Here is a 27,793-nt window from a genome sequence, read left to right as displayed (position 1 = left end):
TTGTATGCTGTGGTAAAAAAAATTTATCTTCCCAGACCCTATGTTCATGGCTTACCTAGCATAATGACTATAAAGAATTCTAAGCTGGAAGGAAATGGTGGTGTACAGCTAAGCATTAGAAGTGCTGGTGATCACAAAGCATTACTTTATTTTTGTGAAAATGTGTCTATTTTATACAACAATGCTACCACTTTCACTGGCATCCCTGATTTAAACAGTTTGATGTATATTGAAGATGTTGACGTTATATTCAATGGAACAGTCATCATCAGTAAGAACACTGCTTATTCTGCAAGTATTATAGCACTTCAATCTAGTAGGATATCATTTTATAGCAGAGTAGAATTTTCATTAAACAACTGTACTGAAATCATTTCCTTACAAAACCAATATCCCTACATTATTGTTGCAGAATATGCTAATATAACGTTTGCACAAAATGTATTTGAGCAACCAATTTCAGTGCAAGATAATGAAGATGACACTATTAACCCACAATGTCTGTTTCAGTACATGAGTGCAGAGAACACAAATAATGTTTCACCTAGCCATTTCTGTATTATTTTCATTAATAACAGACATATGAGTAATGCGCCAGACAGTAAAGGAAATGTTTTTCTCAATTATTACACATCTCACTGTAGGTGGTTACCTTCTGCAGCATTCCATATGTACCATCCTAAGGAAATAAATCAACAGATAATCAAAATTTATGACCAAGGATTAAAGTTGCACTCTCACACAACAATATGCTATTGTTCTCAGTTTAGTGAGCACAACTGTACTCATGATATACTGGGTCCTGTACATCCTGGGCAGAGGTTACAAGTAAGCTTGTCTGTGCCATACAATAATGAAACTTCCATTGTATATGTAGAAACACATTCAGCTTCTTTACCAAACTCAGCTTGTAAGATTGCTCATCAATCTGAACTAGTGAACACTTTAACAAAACAATGTAAAGTGGTAAACTTTACCATTGTTTCAACTATTAATGAAGAATGTGAATTGTTCCTAACAGCCCAACCAGATTTAAACAAGCGCTATGATGTCTTCCACATAAACCTTTTACCATGTCCAGTTGGATTTGTTTTAATCAATGGAATATGTGAATGTGACCCCATTCTTAATGACAATCATTTGTCTATAAAAATGTGCAATATTGATGAATCTACTATCCAACGTCCTGCTAACAGTTGGATAAAGAGTGATACAATATCAAATAATATTATGATAACATATTTCATATCTACTTGCCCAATGGATTATTGTTTACCACACTCATCACATTTGAATCTGGCTACTCCCGACTTACAGTGTCAGTTTAATAGAAGTGGTATATTATGTTCACAATGTCAACATGGACTTAGTATGGTATTTGGATCATCAAGGTGTATGAAGTGTACTAATGTACATATTCTTATCACTCTCATAGTAATAGTGGTGGGAATTGTTTTGGTAGTGTTACTGTACCTCCTCAACCTCACAGTTACTAATGGAACTATCAATGGAATAATATTTTATGCTAACATTATTAGTATCAATGACTCTGTCTTCCTGGTAAATGATACTGTGTTTATGCCTCTTAAAGTGTTTATCTCTTTTACTAACTTAGATTTGGGTATTGAAACATGTTACTACAATGGGATGGACAGTTATGTTAAGGTGTGGCTACAGTTATTTTTTCCATTTTATTTGATATTGATAGCTACTTTCATTATCATAGCAAGTCGTTACTCCTCTAGAATACTACGATGGACATATACTAGATCTCTTCCTGTACTAGCTACATTGTTCCTACTATCCTACACAGGTATCCTCAGAGCTGTATCAACAGTGTTGTTCTCTTATTCTACCATAACTGAACTACCAAGTGGTCATCAAGAGGTAGCATGGTCTGTTGATGCCAGTGTTCCATTGTTTGGTGTAAAGTTTACCATATTGTTCATCACATGTTTATTGTTATTCTTAGTACTAATTCCTTTCAACATCATCTTGCTGTTTACAAGATATCTGTTGAGATTTAAGACTGTTTATCGATTTGTTCCCTTTTTGGATACCTTTCAAGGATCATACAAAATCAAACACCATTACTGGAGTGCCATATACATCATTGCACGAAATGTGCTATTTGCTGTAACTGCACTATCTCAACAAATCACAATCATTATCACCACATTTGGTCTTTTAATACTTACTGTATTTCATGGATACATCCACCCTAATAAGAACAAATCAATAAACATACAAGAATTGATTTTGTTAGTAAACCTTACCATATTGTACACCACAGCTGCAGCCTTATATAACACTTCAGTCATTATCACTGTAAATGTCATGATTGGCTGTGCACTTCTTCAGTTTAGTGTAATTGTGTTATATCACTTTATCACATTCACCCTTCACTGGAATATTATTGACATTTTCCAAATGGTCAAAGGCAAAGTGATGAACAAATTCTGCACTTACAACATTCCATGAAAACACTGTTGTTTGACATTCCTGAATGTACCTTTAATTACAATGAGTATCGTGAAGGGCTTACTAGTGATGACTTTATATAAACCAGGCAGCAACTGTAGGAACTGTACATACGTAGCTAAAACATGTCTTCACTGTATAATTATGTCTTTGTATATAGCACTGGTATGTGTATGTTTGCATGTGTACTAAGCATAATACATGATAAATGAATATAGATTGATTGATGCCACTTGTAGTGTTAGTGCCGGTATCAATACCAGTATTAATATCAGTACCAGTATTAGAATGATGTATCGATCATAGCCAACCTTCCAATGTGACCACATTTTCACTCTGTGAAATGCAACAAATATCTGTGACCAGAATCAGTTTTAGATTTATACAATAAATTGTGCTCCCATTAAGACAGTTACGCACCTATTGGATTATTTAATCAAATTTGTTGCAATTCAAGGCACTGACTAATGATATAAATTATTGTCTTACATTGTATTAGAAATTCCCAAAATATTTAGTATCTATTGCCATACGTTTGTTTGTCTACACAACACATGCAGCTCTTATGATATGAATGATTACATTTTTATGCATTGCAAACATGACAAGCCTTGTATTTTCTCTGAGCCTCTTGAATAGTTTCTACTGCAGTTTATCTTGCTGAAGACAGCGATAAAAATAACTCTTCTTTGTAATCTGTCTCTGAGATAGGACTCCGTTCAGTAGGAGGTACACACTGGTAAAACCGATGTGCTATGGTAGCACCTAAAATGCTATGGCACCTAAAAGTGCTAAATTTTGACTGCCCCCTTCAGTCAAAAAATAGCATCTAGAGGTGCTACCATAGCACTCCATTCAGTAGGAGGTATATATGAGTTCAGCTTCAGTTGGGTACCGGAAATCTATACCAAGAGAGCAAATATGAGGGCTTTTCACTTTTGGCATTGTTGGTTGTAATAATTATCCCACTGTGTACCACATTTGCTGACGTGCTTGCATTAGCATTGCTTTGAGGGTTCTGTTGAACCACTTAACCAGGTCATCACATTCAAGGTGGTATGCAGTTGTGTTTAACTTCATAATTCACAGCCTTGCACACATCGAGTGACTCAATCAGTTTGTGTCTCGGTCTGAAAGAAGGGCTTCAGATCTTCATAAAGAGAAATGAGTTCCTTGGTCAATAGGTTAACTAGTCTAATCACATTGTGATCAAGTACTGCATACACTAGGGGCTATTCGTGATTGGGCCTGCAAAAATAGGGCATGTGGGAACATAAAATTTGCCTACTTTTTCACACTTTGATTTTCCATAACTTTTTTGTACCATAATTTACAATATGTGACTGAATTTGACAAAACTCGGCTTCGACGCACAAAGCTTCGTTAGGAGATATGGCGATTTTAAGTAATCATTGTGTAATAACTTCCCAGTGCCTACAGCTGTGCAAACACAATTTGCACCAAGTATGCATCTATTTACTAGCTATCACTGAGTGGGTGCGGTTTACATGGATTCTCCTGGTTTTGTGTAGCTTCTTTCCCACAACTCCTGGTTTTGTTTGGCTTCCACAACTCGCTTAATACAAATCCGAAACGGAGCAGAACATCGAATTTTATTCTTACTTTTGAACGGTTTGCATGGATTCTCTCCTGGTTTGTGTAGCTTCTTTCCCACAGCTCCTGGTTTTGTTTGGCTTCCACAACTCGCTTAATACAAATCCGAAGCGGAGTGGAACATCGGATTTCATTCTTAGGTTTGTGTAGGAGCAGTTTGCATGGATTCTCCTGGTTTTGTGTGGCTTCTTTCCCACAACTCCTGGTTTTGTTTGGCTTCCACAACTCGCTTAATACAAATCCGAAACAGAGCGGAACATCGGATTTCATTCTTAATTTGATTCTCTCCTGGTTTTGTGCGGATTCTCTCCTGGTTTTGTGCAGCTTCTTTCCCACAGCTCCTGGTTTTGTGAGGCTTCCACAACTTGATTATACAAATCCGAAGCGGAGCGAAACATCGGATTTCATTCTTACTTTTGTGCAGGAGCAGTTGAATGTAAGCTACGGTACCAGAACGAGTATAGAATCAGAATCACTATAACAGCATAAGAGTTCGTATTTCAGGCAGGATTTCACTGAAGGTGTACGAGATTTCGAAGCAGTTGGTGACCCCTCGGAGATTGGTGCCATTGAATGGCCATGGCTTTGTGATAATGGTGTGTAGTGAGCTGGGACTTCACAGAGAGCTCGCCAATAGTGTTCTCAGTCACTTTGGAGTGATTTGAGGGCCATGGAGGGCCATGGAGAGCCCAAACTTGGCCTCTGGGTACCAATCGTCTTCTTGCTTCATTTTATACCCCTATATTACAGGGCTAATTTTGGGTATCAGAAATGTATGCACCCACTCAGTGATAGCTAGTAAATAGATGCATACTTGGTGCAAATTGTGTTTGCACAGCTGTAGGCACTGGGAAGTTATTACACAATGATTACTTAAAATCGCCATATCTCCTAACGAAGCTTTGTGCGTCGAAGCCGGGTTTTGTCAAATTCAGTCACACATGAATACATTATAGCCCATATAAAGTGTAACTTACCAATTGACGCTTGAAAACAGGCCCACACTTTATTACCAACCCATGGAACACAAGGAATAGCAAGAGGCAGCCAAACAAGCAATCTGTATTATTGTTAGATCAGGTGATCTCACGTGATGCCTCTCTTAATATTCAATATGAATACATTATAGCCCATATAAAGTGTAACTTACCAATTGACGCTTGAAAACAGGCCCACACTTTATTACCAACCCATGGAACACAAGGAATAGCAAGAGGCAGCCAAACAAGCAATCTGTATTATTGTTAGATCACGTGATCTCACGTGATGCTTCTCTTAATATTCAATTGTGACCGGATTTCACATAACAAGGCTTCCACACACACAGAGGCGTAGCCAAGGGGGGGGGGCAAGGGGGGGCATTTGCCCCCCCCATCACCGTAGTGGTTTTTTTTTAAACCTCCGTCACAAGCTTACCAACATTAAACTGACACGCAAATTACTATAAATTATGTGCGCTACTACGCGGTACCACCAGGGGTTGCTAGTGAACGCGCACACACAACATCAACTCGCTCGTGAATCCACCGAACGAAAATATTAGAGAACACACTTCTATATTTAGCCTAGATTACTCACGTGATAGAGCATTTCGAATCTAAAGAGTGACCCGCTTAAAGGACCTTGCCGCAGCAGGAGTCACAAGTGACAAAGGAAACCAGATGACGCTAAGAACCTACTGCCTATGAGGTCACAAAGTGCTAAATGTACCAAGTTTATTTTCTCGAGTCGATCCGGCACACTAGATCTTTGTACGGCAGTGCTGCCAGTGTAGTTGGCCTATTCCAAGAGGGCAGTTCTTCAGAACCCCCTGGCTACGGGCCTGGATCAGTCACAAGCTTACAAGTTCTGCTAGCAAGAAAGACTGGTGGGATTTCATGCAATACGTGGCATTTGAATTTCGCCGAGTGAAGTGAGTGAACATGTCAACCTTTCAGCAGTGTGCTAGGACTGCAACACAAGCTGTGGCAAACGTAAAGTAACTTGTATTAGCACTAAAATATTAACAATATAGCTCTACCGGACTGGATGAATTTGTTGGAGTACAGTTGTGGCACGTGCGATGATGCTCGACGAATGAATCATTGATAAAAGATAAGCAATCAATACTGAAGTAGTTACGTAGCTAGTTGTGTGAGCTGTAATAATACAACACCGTATGTTGGCTAGCCCACCATTGGGTCATTAGCCCTTTTTGCAATCATGAATTATTTTGAGCGTTTCGTGGGGGCATGCCTGCCCCTCCATCACCTTCTGGCTAGCTACGCCCCTGCACACACACAAAATCAAACTTACGTTTTTACCAGAAATGGATTGCTGGCCTAATACTGTACTTCCTTCAGGACTGGCAAGTCTGGTTTCTGTGGCAGCTTTCTTCCGACCTTACGAGTGGGAGATTGGTGCCATTGAATGGCCATGGCTTATTAATATCAGTCAGATTTGGGAGTGCAGCCCCAAAAGCTATAAAATTCTAATGACTTTAATTGATGCTAAGAAACATTTTAAAATGGACTATATCACCCAGAATCGCCATCATAATCATCTGTATATGGGATGTACTGCATATAAAATCCACTCTGTACCTCTCTTGCAATATTTTGTAATCCTCATAATCATCACAATTCATGTGATATTCACCACTTTAACACCTCAACTCATGGACGCACTACCATTAGACACAAACCATGTATCAATGCTACTGTAAGTCACTGACCTATAATATGAAGCAAATCAGTTGCTGAAAAATAATTTATTGATAGCGGGATTCTTTTCAGTTACGCATGCCCAGCCGGTTAGCCATCTCCTGAATTTGGATAATTTGGATCGTAAAGCCATATGATTATGCCCTTTATATTTGCCTCCTACTGTTACTATCAACTTATTACTATGATCATTGTTTTATAATAAGTAGTATCAGGCATCCTAGCAATTTCAAATCATACCACAAAATTAATAATTTGGACTAGCTACCTAAACACAATTGGCATCATGATGATATGAATACACTTCAAAAATTCAAAAAAATTATATAATAATTGAAAAGGTAATAATTTTTCTTAATCCATATGTGCATGAGTTTATTAGAGTATCGGGATCTTGTCAAGAGGTGGCTTGTTTTAGTTACTGTCTGTAACAGTATTATTAATATAGTACTATTAATTATATATTATAATATTATATGTAAGTTTTTAGAGCAAAGGTGGTGGTCTGGTAATCATGCTATATGCTACGCCTACAACAGATCAATATACTCTATAATATGTCATTCAACAGAATCACCATCAGAGAGGGTCTGCTAACTTTCATTGCCCAAGTTGTCCCCCTTTAGCTACTTTTCATTTGCTTTTACCTTGCTCCATCATGAGGCTCACAAACTTTGGGAGGAAGATTTATTAGCTTAAAATGCCTGCTGATTGTGATGAATATTTCAGCCACAAGTATACTCAAATAAAACAAACATATATCATACTGTAACAGGAGCAAAAGCTGTATTATATCATCTCTTTAAATGTTTCTGGTGCATGCATGTGCATTATTATAGTTGTGAGATCTTTACCAGTTGGTTATTTGGCATAGTTGTATCTTGAAGCAACAGAATCTGGATTACATATACCATACTGTATGACATATAATAGCAACTTCAGCCCAACAGTATAATATTTTGCATGCATCTGTTGGAAAATTGTATTTAAAACTGTAGCCAAAACTGAGAGAATTCTGCATTGTCTTGCTCATGTTAATAATAACATTGCTGCTATTACTGGATTTTGGGATGATGATTTGAAATTGTTTTGAGGGTTACTGTATGTTTAACTGTCATACATAACTACAGTACAAACTGCTCTTCAAGCAGGATGAAAATTTTTAAGGTAAAATCGGATTCACCCTAAAGTATCAAAGTTTATTTGCAATAACAAACAGCTTTATTACAAATGAATACATACCAGACACTATAGTAGTGGTAAAAATAACATTGCACTTTTATTGGTGCCCTATAGCTGCCATTTTTATAGAGCTACCTTTGAGGTGTTTAGTTACACTTCATAGGCATTCAGTAACACTTAAATGATATGGCTGGATACAGTATGTAGAAATGGATTTCTTTATTACAGGATGATTGGAGCTGTAGTATATATAGTGGAGGTTGAGACTACCCAACTAACTGCTTCTAAACATTTTATAATTACTATATGTATAGTTGTCTATAAGTGACCAAGGCAGCTAACTTACACTCATCAGTGCATTTTATGTACAAATAGTAATTAACAATGGTTAGTAGTCTTCACATGGTTAGAAATGTGCAGCACACTTGACAGACAGCTGATAGGGTGAGCTATCCATATTAGTTGCAACAGAATCCTTTGAGCTATATGTAGAGTAGATAATCTCAACAGTAAGTCATAAGGATAGGGTGCCCACACAATCTTGGAGTGCTACTTCAAGACGCCGGGCATGCTGGCAACAGGCAGATTCAATCGCCAATGTATTGCTTCTTTTTGAAGAATATATAGATGATAAGCATCTAGATTTGTGGCTATAGAGATGCAAATACTGGGGATGTTTACAATCAGTAAAAGCAGATATGCTTTCAACTTATGTTAAGGCATGGTGCATGTTTCATCTATTCACTGTACCATGGCAACTGTTTGTCCTGGGCTCTGTATTTTATGCTGGTGCTGATGATGTAGATCCATCCACCTGCTTTGTTGGTAATAATCTGATATGTTCAGAATCTGTTTGCAAACATACTGAGATCATATGCCAGGCAAGTACTGACATTCATGGATAGTCATATCTGGATAGTCATGTGTGGCTAGTGATAAGGAAAACTGGTGTCTTCTTATAGGATTGAGACTTGCTCATGTGGGTGTATTGACAGATACATTGATTTTGATGTCAATACAGTCACAGCCAGGATGTGGGAGCATGTACACCTGGTTTAAAAATCACTAACCTTTGAGTAAATCATAGATATTATATGCTACATACCCAGGATTGCATACTGAGTTTGTTGACACTTATCAACACATATACTCCGCATTGTTGTACTTCAATATACGGTGTTGTACTTCAATATACGGTGTTCCATTGGTTATCGCAAATGTTTCCTGTGAAACTGGCCACCTCCTGGTGCTTTTAATTAGTAATACAAAGGTTTTGACCTCTTCAACATTTAAAAGGATACACTAAAATACCTCTCAATAGGCTAAATTACCAGAAAAAATGCTGGAAATGCAGCATTATTCTGCATGTGGGTTTGTGAAAGTGATTTTATAAGTAAGTGATATGTCAAATTTCAAAGCCAATAGATCAATAAAATTTGAGTGGTACAACAATGGTATCCGGTTTGTGTTGCTTAGAAAGCATTTTGGGTTCTGAGCTCCTGTTAAATGCTGATATCACTATAATCATTTGTTTGATGGATACAGATGGACAGTCTTAGACAGCCTGGTTTTCTGAAATGTTATGCAATGAAATATGGCAGCAGCTGATCAGGACCTGTCCTCTAGCTATTGGAACTGTTACGAGGGTAGCAGATATGATGCTGCAGAGCTCCACTACTGTGTAGCCTAGTACACTACTTGTGTGGTAGACTACAACGAAAAAGTGTTAACAAGTACAAACGTGGAATGTTCCTTGAAAACCGGCGGTATATAATCCTGGTGATAGAGAACATCATGATGATCAGTATTAAATTGGTATCATAAGTAGTAGTTGTAACATGGGCACGAGTGATTAGTTGCCTGAAACATACACACGAGCACGAGGGCGCAGCCCGAGTGCGAGAGTGTATATTTCAGGCAAATCACAAGTGCCCATGTTACAACTAATATATTTCACTTGGGTGAATCACCTGCAAGTGTACATGGAAACTGCAGGAATGCTTTGCGAGTGTATTTATATGGGACCATGTGACTTTCGATTGTGGGTAACGTCGTAAGAGCAACGACAAGGCACTGCTGAGAGGCCGAACGTAAGTGTATCGTCACGAGTATGCAGATCGCTTCGATTGTGGGTACGCAATTAAACACAGGAAGCCCAAATACGAGCTGAACAGCTCATAATGAAGCTTAAGTGCACTATAAAGTACTTACTATACTAGCCATGAATAAACTAAAGCAGTGAATATGTTTACAGCGCTATAATGGCCTAGCCAATTAAGCGCCACGCCCAGTCACTACGCGTGTGTGACGTAAAGACGATTCAACTACACTAAAGTACTTACTTTACTAGCCATGAATAAACTAAAGTAGTGAATACTATTAACACTAATGGCCAAATCAATTAAGCGCTACGCCCAGTGTCTGTGGGACATCCCCACGTGACTATTGAATGTAACATGTTTAATATAAACTAACCTGTGACCTTCTTCATTCAGTAAACAATGAACTATCTTCTTCCCCAAGTCCATGATCTATGCCTTGGCTCACTTTACAAAAACTAAAACCCACTATCGATCCTGTGAAGAGTCGCTATATTAAAGGAGAGATCACACAATTTCATCAAAGAAATCAAATGATTTCTGAGAATGCTTGGAATGCATTAATGAGAATAGGAGGTAGTATATACAAGTTATATCACTCCTAGGAAGGATATAACTTGTATATACTACCTCCTATTCTCGTTACTGCATTCCTGAGCAGTGCTATTATATCAAGACTCACAGTAGTGAGTCGCGCGGCCAAAAAACTACAAAGCGCACGCCCAATTAAAAGACGCGCGGCTACTACTGTGAGTTATTTACGTGTAGGGCCGGTTTCGCTATATTAGCCCTAGATTACGCAACATCTCTCAATAGATTTGTATTGCGTTACGTGATAAAAAAAATCTTTAGGAGTCGTCATCATCATAGTTTTCTTGCGACCTCGCTAAAATAAAAAAGTAACCATCGCAAAATAAAAAATATGCGTATTTCACTTTATTTCTCTACCTTATGTTACAACTACTGTCACGTTATACCAGTCAACATAGCCGTGTTTATATAGTCCATCTAGCACTGACATTATCCAATCTTGGTTTGCCTATACGCGTATTTTCTTCAATCAAACCTCTATTCCCTACAATAACTTTTAAAGACACGACGTAGACACAAACTCTAATGCCTGATAAACAAGTTGTGATAGCGTGCTGAACCGTAAGTTCCCTAGGGATGGCGTTTTAAGCAAAAATCTTTTAAATTCGATTTAGTGCCACACCCCATGCGAGCGTTTATAAATCGCCAGTTGTCTTATGGTGTGAAGAACAAAATCACTAGCGAAGGTGCTTTAAGCATACTCTTCAATTCTCTATTTACTTGTAATTTTTAATAGATTAACCACAAAGGCTGGTAAGGTGAATACAAGGCTTTAGGGGTTACCACCTCTATGTAGTGTGTACCATGTAGCTTGTGTTGTGGCTTTCATTAAGTATTATGCACACACAAATGGTGCAACAAAATTTTGTAATGGATTGCTCGGATGTGCATGGTTCGTGGTGTTGTGACTCGAATGTGGTTCGTGGTTTTCCAGTGACCATGTATGAGTTGGGGTTGTTCCACACAACTTACACAATATTCAAATTTCATGATGGCCATGAAAATTTCTTGCCATATGGTAAACATACAACAATGTGTAACAACGTTAATCAAAATCGCATCAAGACTTGACTAAAAATAGTTCCAACAATAGTGATGATTTCTTGTATGTCAGCATGACGATACTGAAACCTGTAAAAGAATAAGCAGGTACTGAAGTTAACCTTAAATTAAACACTCATGCAACTGACCTGGAACATCGGTCGCAACACCAAAAACACTTGTTTCGATATCTGATGACACAATCCAGCAGGCACTGAATTAAAAGAGAATGTACAAAAAATCAATATGCCGGGCTGTATCAATAATAGCATGGATAATCAAAATGAACAAAAATTATATCCCAGGCTAAGTGAATGAATAACATAACTGTTGGGTAAGCATGTCAAACCTGAACATTAGGACATTAGTCAAACAAAAGTACGCTATCACAACTTGGTCATAATACAATGTTTGTAACACTGGACTTCACACTGATTGCCCAAAAAAATTGTGCCATTCCGGGACAAAAGCATAATTATGAAACAAATAGTTACTACAACACAGAAGGCTTACTGTTGCACTGTCTACACTGATATACCATAATTTAAAAACATAACAGGTGGGCATTACATACAATACACTTAACATCTAGGTACTAGGAAAAAATCACTAACATCACAACATGTAAGCTGACCTGGAAATTAACACCCTTGATGCCACTACAGTCTACACTGGAAATTTGTATGAACCCATCAACACTATGCCCGATACATCTGAGTAGACTGACCTGCAAATTCACATCACTAGTATACGGCAGTGATAATTGATAACTACAAAAACAACAATTGTAATAATACAATTCTTCTGTACGTCAACTGACCTGAAATTCATGACACTCGATACCGAGACCTGTAAAAGAATAAGCAGGCACTGAAGTCAACCTTAAATTAAACACACATGCAAACTGACCTGGAACATCGGTCAAAACACCAAAGACACCTGTTTTGATATCTGACAAAACAATCCAGCAGGCACTGAATTAAAAAGAGAATGTACAAAAAATCAATATGCCAGGCTGTACCAATAAAGGATGGATAATCAAAATGAACTAAAAATATATATATCCCATATGCAGGTTAAGTGAGTAACATAACTGTTGGGTAAGCATGTAAACCAGAACATTAGGTCATTAGTCAAACAAAAGTACGCTATCACAAACTGGTCACTGATAATTGATAGCTACAAAAAGAACAATTGTAATAATACAATTCCTGTGAACGGTAACTGACCTGAAATTCATGACACCTGTATCTTTGTTCTTGCGTGGTCTCAACTTACATATGTACCATGATCACATTCAACTGCTAGTGGATAAACCAGTATGACCAGATGGCCTGCAAAAACCAACAAGCAGGTGTTAAATACAATACACCTAAAGCCTGGAATATCAAAAATATCATATAAGCATTATTCCACACTGATATAGTAATAGATTATAGGATGTTGTGGAATTTGCCTAAACGTGTAAACTTGAACATGAGGACAACTGCATAATCTGGACACTTGGAATTGTCCAATACCTGATGAACAAGTTGGTACTAATGACATTCACTTCAACATTTTATCCCAGCTGGTGAATCTCTTGTAACTGAATAAAAAGGTGTTTATTTTCCACCTGCAACCAAAGTTCTACATTTCTGTGGTTGAGTGTACATAAACTGACCTAGAAAATCAGTATGCCATAGGGGTATGGAAATGGTTCCTTTCCTTCTGTTGTGACATTACTTACAGCTGACTGGTAAATGATCATCGATGTCCCCGTGGACCCCAACAATGAGTATATCAATAACTTCACAAGTTGGAATGAATTTCCTTTCAACATGTGGTGGAATGAATTTCCTTTCAACATCTGGTGGACAGGTCAAAAACCCTATCGCACAAACACGGTGAATCAGTGTGTGGCGATATGACACGTTGCACAAACTTCACTCCTCGTTTCGTTAGCATTCAAGACCGGCATATGTCATAGAGTACCTCAGTATTCTAGACTCTTACTTCTTCAAGCGTTGCTCAAGCGATGTAGTTTCTCACGAGGGGCTCGAGTTTCTCATTAAAGTCGAGCCGATTAAAGTACGCCTCACCATCCAGTTACATTCTTAAACCATTCAATTTAAAACCACGTATCACGAGTGTCCGCTTAAGGTAATTAGGGACTTTCCACGAGATTTCCCCTAAATAGATCACGTGTTAGTTTAGTCTGGCGCCGCCCGCCCCTTCGCAAAAGTAAGGGTCTGGTGAAATACAAATACCTAATCGTTTCAAAAGGAATTCAATTAGACAGTGCACGTAATGCTTGTTACGTCAGATGATTGCACTTCAATTCGAACAAAAGCATTGTGTTGCCAAGGCGATTTCCGTGTGAACGTCATTGGCATGCACTAATTGGCTAGCGCCGAATCTGGGCGCTAGAAATGATTTAGTATCTGTATTTCACCAGACCCTTACTTTATGCGAAGGAGCGGGCGGCGCCAGACTAGTGTTAGTTGTCAATCCGGTGGATTCTAGTGGTATACATGGTTCAACAATGCGGTAAGTGTACTTTAATATAGTATAAGCTGTCAATAATTGTTTGTGCACTGCTAAACTAAGTCATTTTTGTGTGATAAGCATGCTTGAGGAAGGGTCTGGGGGACGAGACTAATGTTTTTACAGCAGTTGATGATGGCCAGGCAAAGAACTGCGAGAAGAACTACTGTGATAGTGTGATATAGGGAAAAATTCCACCCCTATAGCTAGGGGCATTAACTACCATTATCTACAACTACTGTATTATGTTGCCGATATGTACATCTGGGCCAAGAATAAAGGTGGAAGTGGTAGTAATGCTCAATCCTATTATTCTGCTGAACAGGCAAGGGAGTCTGGGACTCTGGGGACATGCTCCCTCAGGAAAGTATAAGTACTACAACTTTTTTGTTTTAATTGCTTCAAGTATAAAAATTTCAGTCAAAAGGTGATGATCAAGGCTCTGGTCTTATGCACTGGTTGGAGTGGTTGTATCGATACTGCACTGTGACATCCTTGAGGGGTTAGTGCTGGCATTGTCCATGGCAATACTATTCCATCTCCCCAAGTCTTGATGATTGAGTCCTCCATTCCTTTCTCTGCTGCTCCAATCCTGAAGTTGTGACCACAGTCAAAAGGTGACGATCGAGGCTCTGGTCTTGCATCTATACTGTACTGCAACACCCTTGAGGGGTTAGTACTGGCATTGTCTATCGCAATACTGTTCCATCTCCCATATACAAGTCTTGATGGTTGAGTCCTCTATTCCTTTCTCTGCTGCTCTAATCCTGAAGTTGTGACCAAAATATTAAAAAATGGTTATAACATGATAAATTATTATGATGATAACAATTACAAATGTATTTATAGCTGTGTAGCAACTGTGAACTAGTTAGGCACTTGCAAGTTTAATTAGGTGTCTGAAGCATTTAACATGCACAGATATGAGATATATTCGTCACATGCAGGCAGTAAAGATAGATTTACTCTAATAGAACAGTCATACTACACTGTAAATTCATACTTCCGAATTTACGGTGTTATGAAACAATCATTATTATGTTTGGATTTTACTGATTCTCCAAGACAATATTCTGCAATGTTAATTGCTCATTTCCAAAAAAATTACCTTTTAAACCAAATGTAGAGTCTATCACTGACAAAAATGAGTGATATCCACCCCAAAAACACCTTCGCTGTAAAAAAGGCGCGCCCAAGAAACTACAAGTACTTGGAACCCAATGTAAAAAAACAAAAAGAAAAAACAGCTCATCTAAAGTGAAAAGTAATTGGTAACTTAAAGAGCTGATATCTGAAGTGGCCAAGAATACAATTACTAAAGTTTAATCCATGCAAGAACACCTTGGCTATAATACAGGTGTGTACATGAAAGCAACTGGCAACTGAAATGGCTGATATCTGAAGCGGCCAAGAATGAATGGTCATATACAACTAATCCAAAAGTTTAACACTGAACCTTTATAATTCAGCTGTGTTCTATATTCACTCTTGCTGCATCGTAAAGTAATTTCTTTTAACTCTAATTGGCTGGTAATTTGGCCGCCTTTTTTTGCTCTATTATACTGACTATTAAAAAAGGCGGCCAAATTACCAGCCAATTAGAGTTAAAAGAAATTACTTTACGATGCAGCAAGAGTGAATATAGAACACTGCTGAATTATAAAGGTTCAGTGTTAAACTTTTGGATTAGTTGTATATGACCATTCATTCTTGGCCGCTTCAGATATCAGCCATTTCAGTTGCCAGTTGCTTTCATGTACACACCTGTATTATAGCCAAGGTGTTCTTGCATGGATTAAACTTTAGTAATTGTATTCTTGGCCGTTTCAGATATCAGCTCTTTAAGTTACCAGTTACTTTTCACTTTAGTTGAGCTGTTTATTCTTTTTGTTTTTTTACATTGGGTTCCAGGCACTTGTAGTTTCTTTGGCGCGCCTTTTTTACAGCGAAGGTGTTTTTGGGGTGGTATAGTTATACAACGGCCACGAGTGCTCTGCCTGATATAAACGCACGAGCCTGAGGGCCGTTTGGCCCGAAGGCAAGTGCGTTTATACAGGCAGAGCACGAGTGCACGTTGTATAACTGTTATGTACCACTCTGCGTGGGCAGTTCAAAGGCACTGCCAGTGCCATAATTTGTATATTGCACTACTGCAGACCGCAGCGAGTGCATTATAACTTATAACGCACTGGTTGCGGTTTTGTAGACCACAACGAGTGCATTATAAGTTATAATGCACCGACCGCAGTGCAATATACAGATATTGCACTGGCTGCGGTTTTGTGCAGCATAGCACAAGTGCCGGTGGCGAAGACCACTACGACACCTCACCTGATAGGTGGAAAGACACTTCACAGATCACTCGAATTCTTTTATAGCCTGACATGTAAAGGTTGATTGTGGGCCATAACGTCACCAATACGTATAATGTTTACAAGCAGCCAATGGCGATCGAAAAAGCCAACACGGGTGGCCACAACTCTAGTCTACATATATATAAACGTACTTATACACCTTACTAGTCTGGTGCCATCTTAGCCCAGATTAAACTGTAGTCCACTTCGACAATGACTCAATAAAACAAATATATTCTAACCTTTACGTTCGATTGTGGTAACCAGTTTTGTCATGCCACCAGATTTGTGTTTAGCCAGTGTGAATGGTAAGAATTAGACTAGTATCGTTTAGTTGTTGGGTTTTGTTTACTTAAAACGTCTATTTAGCTACTTTTTTTCGCTCGAGGGAATCACTATGGCGATTAGTCTGGCGCTTCGTTTAGTCTTTTTGCTTAGTCTATAGTTAGCTAAACATGCACCCTACTGTTACATTCTCACTAGGTACATTAATTTGTAGCTCTTTTTATCGTGTAGTATTATAGCAGACAGTTTGCAGTTCAGCCACCTGCTTATTGAACTACCAAGGCTATTATAGTATTTAAATCCCTATATAGAACATTATTCTTGATCAAGTTTCAAGCTACCCTGTGAAAATCAGTACTAGTGAAATAATTGCATAAAGTGGTATGGCTTTCGTGTCAATTATTAGAATTTTATATTTATTATATTTAATGGCTGCTACATACATATTTAATAGCCACACAACCAAGCAAAAATGTAACAGTATTAAAACTGGCATCCTTGCACTGCCTCAAGTCTAACACCAGTACCCATATTACATGATACAAGAGACCATAGCAAGAGGTTTATACATCCAATGACAATAATTATCTCCATTTATATTCCTTCTTTCCCTCCAATATCAAACTCTGTAATTCTCCACCCCAGCACATGATTGACTCCATAAGGACATTGGACAATTTATGCAAATATTAGCTGGTCCATCAACAATTATTAATTAAGTATATATAGCTAATTGTAATTTGTTTGTTGTAATCTGTGCAACATAGTCTTTACAGAGGTCTGCTCAGTAATAATAATAATAACAATAGCATAAGGACATGGAGTATTTGGTTTATGTGCATTTGAATCCATACAGTTTATGGGCCAACATGATCAATCCTCGCACTTATTAGTTAAGTACTTTGGGCTATAACACCTCTAACTTCAATAAAAATATTATAAACTATAATAGCTATTACCCAAATTTGTAAACTTGTTTGTAGAGTTTATTTCAACAATTCAGAAGGTTTCAGTTCCTGTTACAGTATATGCTATGAGTATTGTTACTGTACATTTCACTTTCAATAGAAACAAACTTTAAGTGACAATTAATGTTATAGCAACATATATGAACAGGTGGAGTTGTTTAAGTGTATACAGAATATTGAAACCATACCTCCCATCAACTATACAATAACACATATCATTGTGTGCTGACCGCAGATACAGTATCAAGGTAAATAGCTACTTGTTTAATGAAAAATTTGCTTGTAATATTTCTGTGGGTTAAGCTGTCCACCAAAATAATGATAATACACATCAATCTATTGTTGGACTAATTTATCTCATACAATAATTTCCTGACTGATGATATAAGTGTAAGGAAAAATTAAAGTTTTACATTTTGAGTATGATAACTAAGGTAATCAAACAAGGGAGGTCGTGTACACCTGTGACTATACCAGTGTACATTAATTAACTTTCAGTCAAGTACAGCCTGTAAAATGGTATAGCCATGACTGAGGTAGGAAATATATGATTTCCAAGTATTGTCACAGGTACAGAGGTGTCCCTTGTTCAATTGCTACTTTTATACCAAATTATCATCCTTATCAATGTGTTTTAAGGCCTGATTTTAATAAATCATCTATTGCTACAGTAGCAGCCTGTAATTCACTATTGCAAAAAATTAAATAACTGTAGATTTTTATATGGTACTTGAATAGCTGCACAATTTGTGAGATATAACAGTTAAGTGGATACAAGTGTGATGTGTAAACAAATAAATAAATTCTTCCGATTATACATATTAATCAGACCAATTTTTGAAAGGCTGCCATGTCCAGACAAAGAATCTGGTAAGTCTGAGACTTTAACAAGTTTCTGCAACATTGGTGCATAAGAAGATGTGCAGGATGCTCTTGTAGTATAAAGGAAATCACACCCTGTTTGCAGATAATCTGAAAATACATCAGTGAAATTAGTGAATTACTCTACCTTAAGTGATCCATAACTCTTTGTCTGCATGTTGGTTTGAATTGCTGCAAACAACCCTATAGTGAGTTCAGCCAAACACAGCTTGTTTAATTAAACCCCAATTTTGAGGTGAAGGATGTGGTGTTATGAAAAACTGTTCCTTATCACTTCATAATCAAGTAAGCCTCTATATATCTGGACTCCCTTAATTTTCTGTTGATATGTTATGTTTAGAATGAACTGACAAGGTCTACGCTATTTAGGGACCCAAAAAGGATGTGAAGAATTTGTTCCCATTGACCGTGCTGCCAGTGCTGGCATCCTATCACCTATATATAGTGCAAAAATGAAAGGACGTTTCTGCTGCATGGACATTTTCTGCACAAGGAGATGTATCACACATGCACATACTTAGTTATATATACATGCATACCAGGGGCGGATCCAGACTTATGGAAAGGGGGGGGGGGGGGTCAAAATGAACTGAGGTACTACATTGTCTCTGGTTTGGTAAGGTGAGACCAAAAAAAAAGGTCACAGCCAGCTGACAATAGCTGCCAACCTCACCAACTACACATTTATCACTGATAAAGTACATAAAAATCCTTAAATAGCTCACTTCACACTGCCCTAATACTGTGATTGCTTTATTAGAGTGACTGCTCTATTAGAGTATCTCGATCTTAGTATACTAAAATTTTTTGGAGGGGGTCAAGAGCCTCCCTTGATCCCCCCCAGTATCCACCCCCCTGCATACATACGTTCATAGATGTATATTATATAACTTACAACATTCATGTTCCCAGGAGCAATTATAAGCTGCAAAATTAATATTAGTCAACATAACAATTATGGTAAATTCCAGAAAAACTGTAACAAGGGAGAGTTACACACATGCAATTAAGTCCAAAGAAACAGGGTATAGGATAAACAGTTCTCAGCAATATATGCATATGTGGTGCTAATATGTATACACCAGAAACAGCTAGACAATATCTGGAAAGGACAGAAGTGCCATATGGTCAAAGCCAGAATAGGCTGTTACACTGTTTACCGTGTAGACATGACATGGCTTCTTCTGGTTGGCTGAAATGTTTTGGACACTTTTCCTTTTTATCTGTTTCTCAGGATTCAACTCAACTTGTACATGCTATGTTTGAAATTTGGAAAGGCTATAAGATCCCTTTTTTTGCAGAGCCAACAGTGTATCGATGTAGCTGTGATAGTGAGATTTAATGTCTTGAGTTTAAATTGTATTCTAATTTCATGGCAGATCTTTGATTTGGGCTTTAAGTAGTATGCCAATTCCAAAGGCTTTCCAAAAACTTGCTTGTATATTTAAAGCTTTTCAAACAAACTTTTAGAGACTAGAAAGAAACGGTAGCATAGAAGTGGAAGAGATGCTACAATTAATAGTGGGACCATTCATGACATGGCAGAACTAGAGAAACCACCACTTCTCAGTACATAAGTCCCCTATTCGGTGATTATTAGTTTCTCGGCATCCAGCCTTTCTAATTATTATGATGCGGGCGGGAGGGTATTACCATTATGCCATTATTTTATAATATTAACACACTGATGTACAGACCTTGTCCAAATTGTCTTTCTTTCTTACTACAAACATTTCCTTCACCAGCTGATTCTACTTTTCGTGATCGCCAACTGTTTTTCGACAGTCAACTGAAAGCCTGCTTTGATGAAGTCGATAGAGCACGATTGCAACTGGCACTGCAGCAATTTGCTAAGGAAAACAACAGTTCTCCTGGTGATATATAGTGCATTGTAGCGTTCATCAACAAAAATTATAACAGTTTGGTATCACGTGTTCTTCTGAGCATGCCCAGAGTAAATATTGGTTTACCATGCGGTAGCTTAAGAAGGATGCGGGCGGTGGATGAGAAACTAATAATCACCAAATAGGGGCCTAATAGCCATATCAACTCACAGGGAAGCCAGTATGGGTAAGGCAGATAATTAATTTTAAAATTTCACAAACACAACAATGTAAAATAAAGATTTGCAGCATAGTCTAGCCCATGATAATCAGCAAAGCCAAAAACTAAAACAAATTGCCCTACTGTTAGCTTACATTGGCATAGATACCCCCTAACTGCATGGTGTGCACAGACACCATAAAATCAAAAGGGTAAATTTTGATACTGTAGCAACAGTTTGCCACTTTAATTACTTTGCTCAGGGAAATTTTAAACGTTTAGAGTACCAGTCCTTTGCCCACCAGCATGTGAATATCAAAGCCAGCACCATCTTTTGACTGTCACTACATTGCAGTATAATAACAATGTTTTCTTCTTCAACAGCAACACAGGAGTGGTAACTAGGCTCTTAGTGACTGCAGGACTGATTATGCTGTAAGCATCTTACCATCATGCCACCAGCCTAGCTACAGTGCTATATCTTATAATATAATGTATAGCTAACTCAAAACTCAAATTGATTTAACAGTGTAATATTTTTGCACCCAAAATGAAAAGCCTAATATGATTCAGTGAGAGCTTTTTGTGTGAGTTCATGGTCAATGAGATATTTTTCATGATTGACTTTTTATTTATACATTATATTACTGTGCAAGACCTCAAAATTGAGTATAAAAAGCACACTATAGCTAGCTAGTTCTAGAACTAGCTAGCTATAGTGTGCTTTTTATACTCAATTTTGAGGTCTTGCACAGTAATATAATGTATAAATAAAAAGTCAATCATGAAAAATATCTCATTGACCATGAACTCACACAAAAAGCTCTCACTGAATCATATTAGGCTTTTCATTTTGGGTGCAAAAATATTACACTGTTAAATCAATTTGAGTTTTGAGTTAGCTATACATTATATTATAAGATATAGCACTGTAGCTAGGCTGGTGGCATGATGGTAAGATGCTTACAGCATAATCAGTTCTGCAGTCACTAAGAGCTTAGTTACCACTCCCGTGTTGCTGTTGAAGAAGAAAACATTGTTATAAGTTACGTAGTAAAGACTTAACACTTGAATACAGATTCTGGAAGATGGTTCCATCGTTGAATGTTGAAGGGAAAAAGTAGTGGTAGGAGTTGATTCTGGTGGGAGGTGCTGGTCACTGTAAAGCTCTAATAACAACAACAAGGTGGTAAAAATCTCAGTTGGTGCCCTCTTGTATTATGAATAGGGTAGTCGGGAGAAAAGAATGTCATCTGTGTTGATTTATACTAACTATTACTCACAAAAATATCAATTTTGATTCATTTCTTCTCTCTGTTAAAGTCTTAAAATCAAGTTTGTTAAACATTTCGGTACCACCGACACTGTGTGTCACTTCATGCCAAAATACTCCACGTTAGCTAGCTATGTTTTGATGCATGGGCATGGCACACGCAGTGGGTGGGACCATTTGTAGCAGTCCGGCCTGACCATTTTCGGCGTTACACTGGAAGCACAACAATTTGGTCATTCCGTTCCGTTCTGTTCCATTCTTCTGGTTCCGGTTATTACAACCAGTAATCTGGTGCCCCCCGACTATTCTTATTTTTGCGAACAAGGCGGGCGCCAGACTGCTATACAGTGCAGGGGCGGATCTAGAATTTTTCAGAGAGGGTTTCTGGTTCTGTGGAATTGCAACTTAAGCCTAGCTGCAAGTTGAAGACCAAAAAAAAAAAAAAGGTCACTACGTGCTTTTCAACGCTGTGAACGTGATTTCAAAGGTAAAATTATGAAATTTTGCCAATAGAAAGAGCCATAAAATGTATAACTCTTTGCAATTTTTGTCTCCCAGAAGAATCGTAGGGGCGCGCGCTAGTTCAGAGCAGAAACCCCCCTAAAACCGCCCCTGCAGTGATTTGCATGTCGGTTGTCAGTCGTACAAAAATTCTGAATGCGACTCACGTGAAAACCAACCAATGATTAGTCTCGTGCCCAGACCCCACCCACTGCGTTGAGTACTCAACGCAGTGGGTGGGGTATGGGCCGAGGCTAACCAATGATAGGCGGCCAGACTTTTTAAATTCTTACGAAGTATCTGATTGGCACGTGATAGCTATCACCAGCGAAACTGTCTTGCAATTTACTGTACCGAGGATTTCCAAATCTTTCCAACTCGTCTGAAGCGCAAAGCGGAAACGTGATTCAGTACGTCACTTCCTGCCTTCTACTCATGCGACAGTGTAGCTAGATCGAACCATAGATAGTACATATAGCTACTATCTATGATCGAACCATAGATAGTATATACTATCTATGATCGAACCAACGGTTTTGGTTCAACCAAGTCGCTTGTTGATAGATTTTAAATTCGTGTGTCAGTAGTTTCACTTGTCTCATGACATCCAGTGTTTATAGGAATTTTAAATTCATGTGATCCAATTAATGACACAAGATAAAGCAGTACATAATAAACAAATACAAGTGATCTTAAATATGGGCCTCAGCGACCTACACAGCAATCGGTTCCTCAGCAGCGGAACAGCGCAAACTGGACCTGGCACTGCGAATGCGCAGATCTCAACAAAGAGAAGCTTAATTTACATCTCAGCCATCCCATCACTATTCCATAAGAAAGACTGACTGTGCTTAACACTCAAAAGGTTGGCCAATCTCTTATAAAACTGAGTACCAGCATCACCCATTCCACCAGTATAGTAGTGAAAATTAAGGGGTAGGCATGCACGTGAACGCGTTGCGCTTAGGTGTTGCAAAGATTTAGAAATCCTCAGTACCAACCATGTAAAACAGGTACGGCAGGATTCTCACGCGAGCTTAGCGGGAAGTACCAGTAGGTGCGGACACTGAACTGAGAAGAAAAACCGTCCGTGATTGACTTCGCTTCCTACGAGACGTGTTCTCAGAAAATACGGCCGTCAACTCGGCGACTGCAAAGAGAAACAAAGCCAAAATATTCAGTGTGAAGGTTAGTTCGTATTATGGGTGGGAGGGCGGCACGTGCACCACACGGCAAGCACATATCAGCATAATTATACTCGGTACAGAATTTATACATATCTCAAAGAGTAACATCATGGCATCTGTAAATGTGCACACATATTGTGTATTAACCCTCCTTCCCATGAGGGTTACCCATGCAGAGGAGGACCAACATGCTTTTATGCATTACTTAAAATTATTGCTGATGAATGCATAACTTTTTCACAGGAGTCTTGATGTAAGCCTCAGGAAAGCTAGCAAATAACGGGCTGGGGTAGTCTCATGTAGTTTTGCCAATCAGCACTCCTTGAAAACTGGTGAAAGTCTGAGCCTTATGCCAGACCCTGCTTTTCCATCTAAACGTGACTACCCAGCACTATGGGCTGGGGTTGACCATTTGGCATTGTATAGTTGTGCATTTACTTTGATGTGCTGTGAAACCTGACTGGGTAAACCGAATAACCCTCCAGCTTTCAGCTATTTTTGCATAACTAAATAACCGATCTCTAAGATATTCACTCAAAAATGTAGCTATGTTTTGGGTACTTTTCTTGTGCTACAACATTGATATCATATACTTGTAGTAGGATTCTGATATAGGTATAAACACTTGCTGCCTATTGCTTTGACCACTATAAGGACGATCTGACAAACTGTACTACAAATTTTAAGGGTATGCATAGCTTACATGTTGAGTGTAAAAATTGCAGAAAATATGTCAGTTAATTGGATAACCAACAGTTATGATCTGCTCAGTAACTAGTTATGATATTCTGTCTAGTTTCACAGCTCTAATGTGTATCACCTTGGGGAAACGTGTTATACTATCTAATGCTACATACTTAGTGTGTTACATCATTGTGGGATTATAAATATTTATATAATGCATGTTAGTAGTGCTTAGAACAAGTAAGCCCTCCTCTGGAAAGTCATGTTTGACCATGCAGTGACTTAATGGAGTCTTCTTGTAGGATTGAGACTTGCTCATGTAGATAGGATTGAGACTTGCTCATGTAGATGTGTAAACAGACAAACAGAAGCATGGTTTTGATCAGTAACCAGGAGTGGTTTGTACCAGTTTAAAATATTACTCAGTCAAAGTTAACCTTTGATTAAATTAATACCTTATGTGGAGAACTGATGTTAAGTGTCAATTTGTGTTGATAAGGTCAAGCTTTTATTTAGTGAACAAACAAGAGATATTGCTTGACTCAGCAGTTTTACTGAAACACTCCTACATTATGAACTATTGATTTTTCCTATTTAGCAGGAGATAGTATTAACTGATCACCAAAGTAGTGCTGCACCATCAATTTGTCTCATTGTCAATGAAGGTATCAATGAATTAGAGGCAGGCTTTGAGATGATACTTTAGACTTTTGTGTTGCCCTTACAAACATTATGAAATGGATAGCAATATTTAGAAGTAGAGGGTTTGCAGTGGCGGATCTAGGATTTTTAAAAGGGGGTTTCTGAAAGTTGGTATAGCTGAATAAGGCATCTGATGACATTTCTCCGGAAAATGTTGAGACTTTAGAAGTTCTGAGATCGGATCTTAGGCTATTTTTAGTTACTAATTGCAATAAATCCAATGCTTTAAACAAACACTATTGCTAAATATAGGGCGAAGATGGTGACTGCAATCTGTAGCTTTGATTGCTCTATTAGAGTAGTTACATGACTGCTCTATTAGAGTATCTCGATCGTTTTTAATGCAGCGAGAGATGAAAAGTGAAGTGTTGCTGGGGGTTTAATACCTATAAATGGTGTCAGTTAAGTGCAACTGCATGCATGCTACTGAAATACAGTGGTATATAGTTGTTTGCTATGACAAATTGTCAGTGCAACAATGTTTATGTGCCACTGAGCTAAATTTAATAGGGGGTTTCTGTCAAAACCCCAGAAACCCCTCTAGATCCGCCACTGGTTTGATTGCTGTTTAATGGTCCTTAGTTACAATGATTGCCCTCTTGTCCCTCTCCATTATACTGTCTATTATTATTATACATTGTACTGGTATCACTCTAGGTCTAACCAGTCAGCTACAAAGTTCACTGCGCCTATGGCTATAGCCACGTCAAGTAAACCCGGAGGATATGACTACAAATTTGTTGATTCTCCACCAGATCGTCTTGTCTGTAATATTTGTCGCCTTCCCAGTCGAGATCCTTACCTCACTACGTGTTGTGGACATGTTTTCTGCAAGTCTTGTCTGGATGATTCTAAGAAAATTGCTGCTGCAAGTAACATTTGTCCAGTTTGCCGTGTGAAAGAGTTTGTAACATATATCAACAAACAAGCTGATCGAGAGATTAGGAGTCTTTATGTGATGTGTCCTAACAAGGAGAGTGGTTGTGAGTGGCAGGGTGAACTGAATGACATCAACAATCACCTTGGAAACAGTGATGGCTGTCAGTTTGAGAATGTAAAGTGTTCCAATGAGTGTGGGAAGATGTTACAACGACAATATCTAACCAGTCATGTTGAGACTGAGTGTCCATGTTATAAGGTTGACTGTCAGTACTGCCACATTACAGGAGAACATCAGTTTATAGAGGGAGAGCACAGGGAACGGTGTTCCAAATTTCCCCTACCCTGTCCTAACAAGTGTGAGGTAGAGAGTGTCCATCGTGAAGACATGGAAACACACAGGAATAAGTGTCCTCTTGAGATGGTCCAGTGTGAGTATCACAATGTGGGGTGTGAGAAGAGGATGATGCGTAAGAGAAAGAGGGAACATGAAGAGGAGAAGATGGAAGAGCACCTGTTGTTGTTAAAGCATAGGCTAACTAATAGTCTTGAAGAAGTTTGTTTAACTAAAGCTGAGCTGGCTGATACCAAATCACAACTTGCTAGTGCTGTAGAGGAGATCAACACATTAAAGTCACTGTTACATCAGGCACTTGGACACATCAGCTACTCCAAAGGTACAGCATTAGATCCTTCATCACTCGATCGTTCAGCTAAACGATGCTCTCAGTTAACTATGTTATCTATGTTGCTGAAATCAGGTAGACAATCATGTCCAGTAGTCATGAAAATACCTGGATATAGTGAAAAGAAAGATAATGACATACGATGGACCAGTGACTCTTTCTACTCTCATGATAAAGGATATAAGATGTGTCTACATGTTTACCCTGCTGGTAATGGTAATGGTAAAGGTAAAGGTACTCACCTGTCAGTGTTCCTGTACCTCATGAAGGGTCCACATGATGATGAGCTAACATGGCCACTGAAGGAAAAGTTTGAAGTGAAACTGTTGAACCAGATCAGTGACTATGACCACCACAATTCCATTGTGGACTATAGCCATGATAATGTCTCAGAGCTGAGTTCTGGCAGAGTCGTTAGTGGTGATGAAGCTTATGGTTTGGGACATAAGCGATTTATTTCCAATGAATATCTCAAGGTCGACACTTACTCACGTCGGTATCTGAAATATGATTGTATCTTCCTGCTAGTTAGCAAACTGTAGACATAGGTAATACTTTGGAACTGCTATAGTATCATAATGTTTTTGATTCTTAAAGGTGCTCTGTACAGTTTGCATAAGGCTTCCCAAGTCACATGGTGAAACAGGTTATCTTTTATGTTGATGGAAATAATTATTATGGTTGTTATTTAGTCTGTGGCTTATTACTGAATTTTTAGCACCTGTGCATTAGGAAACAGGCACGCCCCTTGCTATTCCATGCCCTTATATTTAAAATAGAACTAGTCTGTCATTTTTCACCCAAAAGGCATGAAAATTTTGGATGAGTTACTGTAATAATTTTGCTAAAAAAAGAGCGTTTGCGGTATTTTGATAGCAATTTAACTTCAGGTGATAAATAGCATGGAAGTGAAAAGAAAGATTGGTGGCAGTGTCAAACCAGAAGTTGAGTATCTGATGATTGAGAAGCTAAACCACAAAAATAAAGACACACAATAGTTTGTAGTGTTTTGTATAGTGTATCATGAAAGTATCAAGGCTCTAGTGTGTAAACTGTAAGACTAGTTCTAGTTTAAAGGGGGAAAATTATAACTCGTATTCTACAGCAAATTAG

General features: G+C 38.2%; 2 protein-coding genes and 1 long non-coding RNA gene across 13 annotated transcripts; 2 read left to right on the top strand and 1 right to left on the bottom strand.

Moving 5' to 3' along the window:
• Nucleotides 1–5,736: 5,736 nt before the first annotated feature.
• LOC136254414 (uncharacterized) lies at nucleotides 5,737–6,362 on the top strand. The gene is made up of 3 exons (XR_010700468.1): nucleotides 5,737–5,784; nucleotides 5,841–6,007; nucleotides 6,110–6,362. It is a non-coding gene; the product is annotated as an uncharacterized lncRNA (long non-coding RNA).
• Nucleotides 6,363–11,647: 5,285 nt separating this feature from the next.
• Nucleotides 11,648–13,916, bottom strand: LOC136253104 (uncharacterized). 11 transcript variants are annotated; one of them, XR_010699957.1, is made up of 9 exons: nucleotides 13,374–13,912; nucleotides 13,231–13,325; nucleotides 12,940–13,044; nucleotides 12,620–12,889; nucleotides 12,531–12,559; nucleotides 12,438–12,480; nucleotides 12,345–12,381; nucleotides 11,860–11,924; nucleotides 11,648–11,800 (listed from the first exon to the last, which is right to left on the bottom strand). XR_010699957.1 is itself a non-coding variant. In XM_066045707.1 (9 exons), exons 4-9 carry the CDS (start codon nucleotides 12,948–12,950, stop codon nucleotides 11,719–11,721), a joined length of 345 nt encoding a protein of 114 aa, XP_065901779.1. In that variant the 5' UTR covers nucleotides 12,951–13,044; nucleotides 13,231–13,325; nucleotides 13,374–13,580; nucleotides 13,706–13,915; the 3' UTR covers nucleotides 11,648–11,718. The 11 variants fall into 11 exon arrangements, 9 of the variants coding, with proteins under 9 accessions (XP_065901779.1, XP_065901777.1, XP_065901776.1 ...); XM_066045707.1 differs by lacking the exon at nucleotides 12,438–12,480 and having other exon boundaries at nucleotides 12,345–12,437; nucleotides 12,620–12,684; nucleotides 13,374–13,580; nucleotides 13,706–13,915; XM_066045705.1 differs by lacking the exon at nucleotides 12,438–12,480 and having other exon boundaries at nucleotides 12,345–12,437; nucleotides 12,620–12,684; nucleotides 13,374–13,580; nucleotides 13,635–13,912.
• A 146-nt stretch (nucleotides 13,917–14,062) lies between these two features.
• On the top strand, nucleotides 14,063–27,321 carry LOC136253103 (TNF receptor-associated factor 4-like). Its single transcript, XM_066045701.1, has 2 exons — nucleotides 14,063–14,239; nucleotides 25,773–27,321. Exons 1-2 carry the CDS (start codon nucleotides 14,235–14,237, stop codon nucleotides 27,220–27,222), a joined length of 1,455 nt encoding a protein of 484 aa, XP_065901773.1. The 5' UTR covers nucleotides 14,063–14,234; the 3' UTR covers nucleotides 27,223–27,321.
• The last annotated feature ends 472 nt before the right edge of the window (nucleotides 27,322–27,793 follow it).

The sequence above is a fragment of the Dysidea avara genome, chromosome 4 (assembly GCF_963678975.1).
Source record: "Dysidea avara chromosome 4, odDysAvar1.4, whole genome shotgun sequence".
Lineage (NCBI taxonomy): Eukaryota > Metazoa > Porifera > Demospongiae > Dictyoceratida > Dysideidae > Dysidea > Dysidea avara.
Note: the sequence above shows the minus strand (reverse complement) of the source record. Positions and strands in the feature narration are given on the sequence as shown.